The sequence below is a fragment of the Ixodes scapularis genome, unplaced genomic scaffold (assembly GCF_016920785.2).
Source record: "Ixodes scapularis isolate PalLabHiFi unplaced genomic scaffold, ASM1692078v2 PGA_scaffold11__112_contigs__length_91849675, whole genome shotgun sequence".
NCBI classification, from domain to species: Eukaryota; Metazoa; Arthropoda; class Arachnida; order Ixodida; family Ixodidae; genus Ixodes; species Ixodes scapularis.
Genome location: NW_024609837.1, coordinates 19883255 through 19894317, shown reverse-complemented (window position 1 = coordinate 19894317; position 11063 = coordinate 19883255). Strand labels below are relative to the sequence as shown.

The 11063-nt window shown below is 46.6% G+C and overlaps 1 protein-coding gene across 1 annotated transcript in view; it reads left to right on the top strand.

Moving 5' to 3' along the window:
- Positions 1-626: 626 nt before the first annotated feature.
- LOC115327572 (zwei Ig domain protein zig-8-like) overlaps positions 627-11063 on the top strand; it is a 55264-nt gene continuing 44827 nt past the window's right edge. Inside the window, exon 1 of the mRNA XM_040209939.1 lies at positions 627-632. Within this exon, the coding sequence (XP_040065873.1) occupies positions 627-632 (6 nt within the window). The remainder of the gene's footprint in view (positions 633-11063) is intronic.

The window sequence follows — 11063 nt, the reverse complement described above, 5'->3', positions numbered from 1 at the left end:
TTAACTATGTGTGGCCATCAGATGTACGACAGTGCCAACATCTTAATTTTTGTTCATTCCACGTGTCTTTCATGAAGAAAATGTATTAATTGGTGCTGGAACTTGCGTGAAACTACCCTTCGCGAATTCGATTGGATGCAACCATTGAGGATGGTTAATTCCGATCTCTCTCTACGAAACGGTACGAGGTCAGAGTCCGTCACCTTATCTGGCCAGCCCTGACTGATGTACCGCTATACTCGGAAAGGACAGGATCTAACGCGGCTTCCGTGGCGATGTCATTTGCCTTCACTGGTAACTAAGACAAACTATGGGTGTAAAGCGCGAAGACATTTTGTGTTTCACGTGAGATGGTGAAAACTCCGCTTGCAACTTCTTTGTCGAAGTCCTCGTCAGGACCTTGTGAGAAACGCGAAAGTCCATCAGCGTTTCCGAACTTAGCCGTTGTCACGTATTCAATGGTGTAGCTGTAGTTCATGAGTATGAGGGCCAAACACTGGAGTCTGTTCGCCGATGTCACGGGGATGCCCTTCATGATGCCAAAGATTGCTGTCAGAGGTTTGTGTTCACTACAGAGCACAAATTTGTGCCCCCAAAGGAACTGGTGAAACATGCGGACACTAAAAATGATGGTAAGTGCTTGCTTTTGTATTTGTGCATGAACACACTCTGATAAATTCAGTGCCTTAGAAGCATGTCCTATGGGACGTTCCTTGCCTTTGAGCTTCTGGTATATCACCGCGCCCACGCCTACAGACGATGCATCCGCCACAATTTAAATCGGCAGATCAGGGTTCAGTAGACAATGAATTCCCTAGCCGTCAGTTGTTTTTTCATGTTTTCAAACACATCTACGCACTCGGAACTGCATTGCCATGCGGTGCCTTTTCAGTAGTTTGTTCAGCGGCGCACATTTTTCATCAAGGTTCGGAAGGAACTTGCTGTAATGCTACACCATGCCAAGAAGAGATCTTAGCTGGCTGGTGCTCTTAGGCTCTGGCATATTTAGGATAGCCGAGACATTTATCATGGAAGGCGTGAAGCCTTTTTCGGAAACGACTTGCCCGAAGTACTCAACCTTTTCTTGAAGAAAGGCGAATATTTCGTCTTGAAAGTGAAGCCGTATTCCTGCAGCCGCTGTAGCATTTGTTGAAGATGTCGGATGTGTTCAGGAGCATTTCTTCCAATGATGACAATGTCATCGGAGTGCTTTGCTTTGAAACGTGTTTATTGATCGACCAAGGGAGTATCATCGAGGTAAGAGGCAACGCCTTCGAGCCCTGCAGTTATATAGTCCACCGTGCGCTGAGACACTGCTGAAGTGGAGGCGACTTCAAAAGACATACGGTTGAATTTGAAAAGACCTTTGTGCGTTTTGATCCCGAGAGCCGTTATTGCCTCTTTATAAGTTTCAGGCAGAAATACGCTTCTGAAAAGTTTAACTTCGTGAATTTGTTGCCGCCATTAAGTTTAATGCAAAGCTTTTCTGGGCATGTCAGTGGGTACTGGGTTATCTTGAGCTGAGGATTCACGCTGACACTGAAGTCACCGCGGACTCGAACCCCTTCATCCGACTTTGGGACGACCACAGTCAGAGTGGCTCACTGCGAGAAGTCCACGGGTGTGAGAACGTTGTTCTTGTATTGCTTGGCCAAGTCTTTCTCAACTGCTTCTCGCGTAGCAAACGGTATTGGGCGGGGCTTGAAGAATTTTGGTTTCGTGTCAGGCTTGAACTGAAGTTGAAACTTGAGTTTAATGCAACAACCCAAGTCGCCAGAGAACAAGGTCAGAAATGTTGCGAACATTGTTTGAAGTGAGGCTTCGACTTCCAGTTACAGAGAGATTGAATAAGCAGTTTGTTTAGGTCGATCTTCAGCCTTTGGATGCACATTCTTACAAGCAGGTTGGTGCGTCGCTTGTCAGTCACAAATGCTTCTAGCTCTTCTGAGCGTTTCCAAGCATGACCTGAAGCAAGCACCGACCCTCGACCGTGATGTTTTTTTCTTGTTGAGGTAGAGAAGGCTGTAGTCGTATTTCGGCAAGCTGGTTCTCCCTATTTTCCGCACCATGTCAGTGTCTAGGAGTGTCAGCTTAGATCCTGTGTCGATCTGCATCATTACGAATGTTCCTTGAATAATACAACTGACAAAATCGCCATTTGATTCCGGAGTGACGAATACGTCGGTGACTGTTTTCACCTTTTCCTTGTTATTGACAGCTGTCTTGTGGCGTTCCTCTGATCGGCATACTTTTGCAATGTGGCCTCGTTTTCCACATAAATTGCACGACCCAGTTCGGACGCGGCAGGACTCTCCCAGTGGTTGGTGTTGCCGCATCGAAAACACTTGACAGGTGCGGAAGTCGACGGCTTCACCTTTTCAACGATGAGGGCAGCGTGGTCACCCGGTCTAAGCGTCGGGACTCTGCTTCGGTGGTGGGGGTTGGGTCGGCCAGCCGAAGTGTGACGTCCAGAGTTAGGTCTCTATCGAGCATCAGAAGTGCCCGGACGAGCGCCTGGGCACGTCTGCGCACCCACGATGATTGCCGTCAAAAGGGATGAACATCTGGTGCCGGCTTCAGATTCATAGTCGCAGTTAATGAGGATTGATATTGCCGCGCGCAGGGGTCACGGACTTCTAGAACTTTCTCGTTTATTCTTGCTCCGGACATAACTTCTATCGTTTATACCCGCTTATGTTGTTCTAGAAAGTGCGTGTTCATTCTCGCCCCGAGCGCGCTACGCTCGAACCTTCTCTGCCGAATCTTCGAGATAGTGACTTAATTTAGATAAGACGCCGCTCGCGACCTTGTCGAGTCAGTCTCGCCCCAGCGCTCGATCCTGCGGTTTCGCCGACTTCGACGCCCGCGACGCTCTGTTATTATATTTTGTACTCTTTTATTTTTGGCACAAGTTCGCCACATTAAACGTTTATTGCTTCCTGTTTATCTATTGTTTTTAGGGACCACCCGTGACAATATAAGCCGCGTTATGAAGACTTAGATTGTCTCATTCTCTCTCTGACGAGTCGAAAACAACTTCGCCAGTTCAAATTTCTTCAACTTCTTAGGTGCTAAAGCTTCTGCAAGCTTCTTGAGCAGCTCCTGACACGGTGTCTTCAGAAAACTCTGTGGCTGGATTAGGGAGTAGAGCAGCTTGAATGTCTCGGGACCAGTTAAAGCGATCAATAAGTTTCCCTTCTCTGCGCCAGCAGTGACCTTAGCGACGTCGAGTCAAGCTTGAAGCTTTATCTGATATAACTTCCAGCTCTCCTTTTTGGCGTCCAATAACCCGGAACCATGGAAACAGTAGGGTCTGGTTATCACCTAGCCTATATTTACAGAGTCTGGCAGTTTGACGACGGAACAATAAAGTGTCCGATCGCAGATTTAGTGCGCGAGGGTCTGGTAGCACAGAACATTTCTTGGGAGCCTGTAGTCAGCACACAGCTTTTGCAGTGGCGAGGATTCAAACCATAAGTTTTAAACCCGTCGAGAAAGGAAGCGGTAGCATGAGGAACGCGAAGAGCACGAGCGGACATTCTATCGCTTGGGACAAGTGTGTTGCGCCGTCTCGCCGCAGCGGCGCGCCCGTCACATTACTCTCCTCTCATTCGTTGCGTGCCGCTCTACCTTTTCACTTTCGCCGGGCACATCTCGTGGCGATCTGCCAGTCTTTGTCAGTATAGAGAATGCTATGATCTGGTTTTCCACCATGCTCACTGCTGCTCTGCCATGCTTCCATTGAGTCCGCTGTGGTCTTCACCTTCGTCGCCAGTGTAGTAGACCAAGTCGAGGAGATTACTGACAGTTTATTGCAATACGACAGGAAGGAGAGGCATGGCCAGCTGCCAGGTTTCCAGATCGCCGAAGAATGAAATTCAGGAGCTACCGTGTCCGAGCTAAGGCTCTGGTGACAAAGACGACGACGTTTTTTGCAGCCACAACATAAACCTAATCGTTTGAACAGCGAATACACAAAGCCAGATTGCGGTCTTTAAGTTTAGGAAACTCTAGTGGAAGTAATGCATCGTGTTAACAAATATTAGTTTGTATAGATTTTCCTATTACCATTAAAGACGTAATTACTTTTAGTGAAGAAAATATGGCGAAACAAGTAGTTAAATTCCTACATAGGATTTCATCATTCTCCATGCAAATTTTTATTGCACCTGATCAGAAAACATTAAAACCCAGAATTTTAAAAGCAATCTATGGAATATGTGCGAAGCAATATTTATAATTTAGAATGTGTGGTGCTCCGCTGTTCTTAAGGTAAGTAAAGCACCAAGAGGGCGAATCAGATAAATACAAATAGAAGGGGCACTTACTTGGCATTACTTGAACAATATTACAAGGTATTCCGAAGCTACGCATTCCCGTATATGTTAAACTTCCATCAAAAAAACGTAGGCTACAGGTCTGGCACTTTGAATATGCCTTCATTCCAATGTAGTTAACGCAGGTGCATTACTTCACAATGATCCATCTCCTTTCTGTATAACACTCCCTGGCTTATGAATCAATATAAATTATAGACTGAACACACCATCAATAAATAATTGCAACAAAATGAGGGCAAAACGACTGAATACATTAAACTATGTCAACATTTAATATTAAATTACTAGGAAAATAAGCCTATGGGGACATGTAAATGTTGTGAACGACAAGCAACCTAAGTCTTTGTGGCACAAAGTAAACCCACTAGAAATCAGGCTTTTATGATTCCTACTGATGCAACCAAAAGAGCATTTAAATGAAGCTGTTACCATGCGGGGTTTTTATCCCAGATGTTTTTATCCCTCAAGTCCAAATTTCGAACACTAAGTTGCGATGCGCCGCATTCAGTCGAAGCGTTCTCGGTCATGCGAGCGCCCGTAATTTCTCTGGCACTGCCTCTAAGACCTAGATACTCGTTTCTCATCAAGAAATAATAATAATAAAAAAAGGCAGCAAGTTAAAGGGAAAGGGGGGGGGGGGGGGTTCTTGAGGGAAGCGGTCTTTTTAAACTGGTCGCGGGCTGTTTTTAATGGCCGCTCCATTCTTGAGTGCCACCAGCGTCAGCGGCCCCAAGTATGCTACCTTTTGGGTTTAACTATCTCGCTCGGCTGGAGACGCACTTTTGTGCCACCGGAACGCAGGAGAAGCCGCGGAACGCGACTCCGGGAGAAGAGCGGCGATATTTTGGGGCTCCCCTTTTTGGCGTTTTGCACAAAAGACCCGTGTCAAGAGCAGATGGTAGCGGCAGCCACTAACATTCTCGCTGGCCGGCTAGGGCTGCGCTGCGCTCAAGTTCTTTTTCATTTCGTTTTTACTGCTTTCTCGGGTCCCTATTTGTCCTAAAATTGCTCCTGTACGGGACAATGGATACAGGCTTAGGAGAGAAAGACAGAAACGACCGCCCTACGACGAACCTCGTCCGCGTTGCGCTGGCTTCGTCACAATGCAATGCAATGTAGTCGAGGAGCTCCTACTTTTTTCCCGTGCAGGTCTCTTTTTTTTTCTGCTGAGCATGTAAATGATTTTGTAGTACGCACGTGATCACTTCAAGGTCTAGTTTATTAACCGCTTCGATTCAGGATTTCTCGTCATTACCATCTATAAGACAGTTCACTTGACATGCTTCCTGCTCGACATCTTGAGAAGCGTCATGTTGATGCACTTCCGCCTTTTGAGTTTCTACTCGTAGGTGAAATATTTGCCAGCTCGCTCGAGTTCTATTCCGGCCTGAGGGACTGCGCGAACCAAGGTAGTCGGGTACATAAAAGACGTTCGGCTAGTATTTTATTTTTGTACATACCAGTCTTTATTAAAACGTGCCGATGGTATAGAAATCGACACGCCGGCGGACAAACTGGCATGCGTAATTACTGCCGGAGCGACTTCGACAGAAAAAAAAAAACTTGGCAAAGTAGGCATACATTTATGAGGCCCAAGTACTTCTCCGGTCGTACTTACTTTTCTTTCTAGTAGATGGAGCCAATCGCCATGCTTGTGTGCTTTTCCAACATCAAACCGACACCAATAAACAATCACCACTTCTTCCCATTGTTTATTATAATACTTATTTATTGTGCTTATCAATACACACATCTTGTCACTTAAGAAAACATCTCTACAAATGACAAATATTGTATGCAATTTAGTTACCTAAGCCTTTTGTTCATATAAACCTCGTCCTAAACAAATTCTCTTGATACACCATTGCACACACAGTATTTAAATCAGACATTACATAACCAATTAACACATGTATTAAATGTCTTATTGTAAAAAGTTTGGATATTGAGGTAACTAACAGCGGTGAAGGTACGTGCATATTGTTAAGGGTTTTTTCGATCTTTTTTGTGCACTAAGGCAGCTTACCTTTTGGTGTATAAAACCACTGTCCTTAATGTACGTTGAATTTAATGGTTGCTTATGCTGCATTTTCGTGCTTTAACTGACGTGACCTAACCAGCGTTTATCTTACTACTGTACGATTTTTTTTATTTTTTTTATTTTTCACCTAATTTTTATGGTTGAGATCTCGCTCGCTCTAAGGTTTCCCGGACCTTCGTCAAGCTGTCAGAGCATCTTGTTGTTAAGGTCCCCTGAACTTAAACTGAAACAATATAATAATTTATTTATTTATTATTATTAGCATCTCTGCATTCGGTCTAATGAAGGAAGTGGTTGACGCTGTTAATGAAGATGTCGGAAGCCGGGTAACCGGAAGTTGAAAAGGTGTTCCGTGAAATTCCTGTATATGGCTGGGGTTAAGTTTGTGTAGACCACGTGTTTTTCTTTTTCTGAAATGGAGAGCTCGGTGGTATAAATGCAGATTTTAGCAGCTGCGCCATGGTTGTGTAAAACTGTGGGAATATTTATAAAATAGTTCAAAGTCGTTCGCATAAAATAGAAACCGGTTCATCCATCAAAAAATCGCTGCTCCGTCTTTATGAGCCGATGTTGTTCCCGAAGTTGGGTTAGAATACGTCGAGCTGAATATTAGAAACGCGATCTAAAGATTTAGTAAACTTATCTTCGAAAAAACATCGTTTGACGAGGGATTAAAAAAACTAAAAGCCTCTACGCCATAAAATTACGTCGCTGTTCTTATTTGACGAAAGCGTTTTGCGCAGCAGACGACACTCACATTGAATTCGAGCTGCGCGCTGAAGGTTTCCACGGTAGCTTAAAGTATTAATTAGCCCTTCATTGAGGAGTACTCGGTATTCAACTACGGTTCAGGAAGTAAGTCTTCAATGCGCTTTAAGATGTCTCGAAGGGAATTCGAAATTATATTTCTCAGACCTTTTATACCATCTTAGAAATTAGTAAATGAACGTCTCATCATCAATGTAAAGTTTGTGTCCCTAATGATGCCGTTTTCACTTGGTTGCGGAAAACGTACCTGAACGACAGCGAATGGCTTGAAGCGCTTCATTTTGTGCTTTGGATTATGTGGGTGTTCATCTATTTCCTACATGGGGCACAGCGTTTCCAAGGATTTTCAGTTAGCCTCATTCTGTAGAAACTTTGATTTCAAACGTACTTTTAAGTCGTCCCTTCTTTGTGTGTGTTTCCTATGTGTGTATGCTGTGTTTCCTGCACGACTGTAACTGAGCATAGTAGGGGTCCCACCTCTAGTTGAGCTGCACACTGCAGCTTTCTTTTTCGGATTCACCATCATGGAGTCTAATTTGATCACTTCTCTTCACTTCTTCTCCACAGCTCTCCCGTATTTCCCGTCGTTCTGAACTCGTTAGTGTGCCAACGAGCCTGAGGCCAACGGTGCTACAGTTTGTAAGGGATTCGGCTTAAATGTTCGAGCTTCTGATGCGTAGGCACGGGTATGTGTGGAACGCGGGACTTTAATCGGGAGGAACCTGTCGCCCAAAAACCGCTGCATTCGAGAGATTGTGCAAACAATGAGGCGATACCGGCCTTTCTATTCATCCTAAACTCCGTTTCACCTTGCGATGAACCGCGGGCGAATGCTAAGAGCCGTCAAAGTGAATACAATGATGTGTGCTGTCACGTGATTTTAGAAAGAGATGGGTTGCAGCGACGCCTGGGGGCGAGTAGTAACGGGATGAGTTAGCAGCGTTGGACTTACCAAGGTGGCTCGTAGTATCTGATTGCGGTCCATCGTTAGGTGAAAAGAAGGTCCGAGGAACATTCGGGGCCTCGATGCATTTTCGCTCGGTCAGAAGGAGACAAAGAAGGACTAGAAGCGGGGAGGAAAAGTGGGACGGCGTCGCGTGGCGCCTCTTCACAAAGCGCTCTGAGCAAAGCCAGGTGCGCCAGTGTTCCTGTCCTTCCCGAATCAACGTGCCCCGCTCCTGAGATTCGCGGCGATTCCCGATTGGAATTGGGCGGAGAATGAAAGCGCCATTGTTCATTGCAGTACGCGAGGCGCGTGCTGAGTCAGATCAGAGGCGTTCAGAGTTTTTTTTTTTTTTTCTATAATGAGTCACGGAAACGAAAACAATGAACGTTAGGAGACTGGAACAATAAAGGGATGCGTCCGTCTGTTTAAGCTTTTTGTTGTTTTTGGTCTTTACTCTGTTCGTGGGCCGTCAGATACAAAAGAAAATGTTCGGATAAAGGAAGCGCGACTCTTGTATTCCCAGATAAAGCTAGAAGCTGAAAAGGGAATTTTTTTGTTGTTCCGAGGAAAATTCGGGGCCTCGATGCATTTGCGCTCGGTCAGAAGGAGGCGGAGAAGCACTAGAAGCGGGGATTGATTGATTTTTTAAAACATCAATCAATCTCTGATTGATGAGACATACGGCGCAATGGTAATCAGTCTTCCAGATGTCGCTATACGCTTTTCTGCCGTTTTTGTTGAGCGGAACTCCTAGGTGCCATTTCCGGCTTGTGGTGCATCGGCGTCACCGTCGGCGTAACCTCGCGTTGCATTATGAGACATTTTCCGTAATGACGTCACACGTGACGTCATCGGGGTCATGAGTGACGTCACTCGTAACCGCCCATGAATTATGGGACGTTTCCCATCATTAAGTCAGACTTGACGTCACACGTCCCGTCACGAGGGTTACTACCGTAACAAGTGACGTCACGAGTGACGTCACGAAGGTCACATGTGAAGGTCAAGACGAAGGTCACGACGTTCACTCGTGAAGGTCAAGACCTTCACGAGGTCTTCACGAGTGACGTCACGAGGCTCACTAGAGTCAGGAGTGACGTCACGAGGGAGATGGGAGGGAGGAGAAGAGGAGAACGAGAGGAGGAGGAGGAGGAAAAGTGTAGGAGGAGAGGGTGCGGAGGAGAAGCAGGACCGTAACTCCTCTCCGTACTCTCCCCTCCTCCTCCTTTTTTGCTGCGCTCTAATTCGGCATTTCAGGGAGTTGTAAGCGTCTTTCATTTTTTTCAGTTTATTGAAACGACTCGCTTATTTAGTTTATTCGTCTTTTATTTTCAGTTCTTTAATGGTGTCTCAACGAACCACGACAGAACTTTAAATTGCCTCGCCGTTATTGACCGCTGATAAATGTGCCTCCGTTCTTCTTACGCACATTCGCACATTTTCAGGAGTGGGAGTCGCCATCGCGTAGTTGATTTTCAGTATGTTTTGGATTCTTTTATCAGCCCTTTCTATCTTTTCGCGAAGCCGTTCTCAGCGTCGTAGCCATATCTCAAATTCGTGCTCCCCCTTTCCATCCAATCGCGCGCGCACGGCTCGAACAAAAGCCGAACTTTCCAGGCGGGCGCGCCTCGAAGTTACGGGCCAGAACAACGATACCAGCAACAGCTCGTAAAACAAGCCAAGACGACACCAAAAAATCACCCAGTAACAATCTCGGCGTCACTCGCGCTCCCGCGGAAACTTTCCTAGTCGAGAACGTAAATCCAAACAAACAATAAACCGCCGCATATAAAGACGGCGGAGTTTTCGATGCAAAATCAACTGCCACAGAAAAGACGGTAAGCGTGATGCAAAAGGAAGACGGTCGCAACCGAGAAGAAGGGCGGAGTTTCGATGGCGACGTTCGCGTACTATGCCGTGGAGCTGTTGTAGAATTGTTCTTTTTATTTCCCTTTTCACGGCACCTCCGAGGGTCGTTTCTTTCAGTTTGGAGCGCGAGTGTTTTCCATTTCACATTACAAAGGACTGCAGTGAATGCTACGAGCCGTTGCAGCCACTCCAACGTCATGAGTCTGTCACGTGACCTTGGGGAGGGCAGCAGAAACGGGTAGAAAGGGCGCGTAGTCAATGTTCGCAGCTCTGGATTGGCTCGGCTTGGCTCGGAACGTCCGTTGCGATCCAGGGTAAGGTGAAGCGGAGCGTAGAACCTCCGAAACATTCAGCTCTCTCATTGACGGTCTGGTCGGGTATGAGCGCTTCGTCTTCGCCCCTTCTCTTCTTCTGCTTCCTTCGTTCCTCATATTACTCGCTTGTCGTTCGCGCTCGGTCGGTTCAAAATTGATTCTTGACTCGCGAGTGTGCGAGTGCACTACCACGGGTACGGAAGCTTGCTTCGTGCTTGGGCGTAGGAAAGAGTTGCGCTCTCGGCGAGAGGAAGTTTAGCGGAACGAGAAGGAGAGAGAGAGAGGGAGAGCCGGCTGCGACGCTTGCCGAAACGCGAACGGAGGGATGAGATGTTGCGAGGTTGAAAAAAAATATATATAAAGAACTGAGATTTAGGCTTAGACAAGGGACGAACTGTAAAAACGCGAAAAATGCGAAAGCCCTCGACGAAGGTTTCGTGTTTCATCTCCTACTTTAATAGGGATGCACGTGTCACTCCGCAAAAAAATCCAGTGACCTCGGTGCGTACTAGCTCTGCGTAGTCGGAAAGGCTGGACCCGCTGTGCCCCCCCCCCCCCCCCCCCCCCCGCTCACCCCACACCTTTCCTTTAAATTACGAAGGGAAGGGGAGGATGTCGAAATGTATCGTTGTGGGCACTCGGGCGCCAGTTGACAGAGCAGTGTCTGCCTTCTTGGCGAACCTAGTATCTCAGTGCGGCGGCGGCTGCCCTCTTCCTCGGTGCCGCGAGACTGCTGGAGAACGTAAACAGCCGCGATACGTATGCGTGCTTTCGGAAGGGAAGTG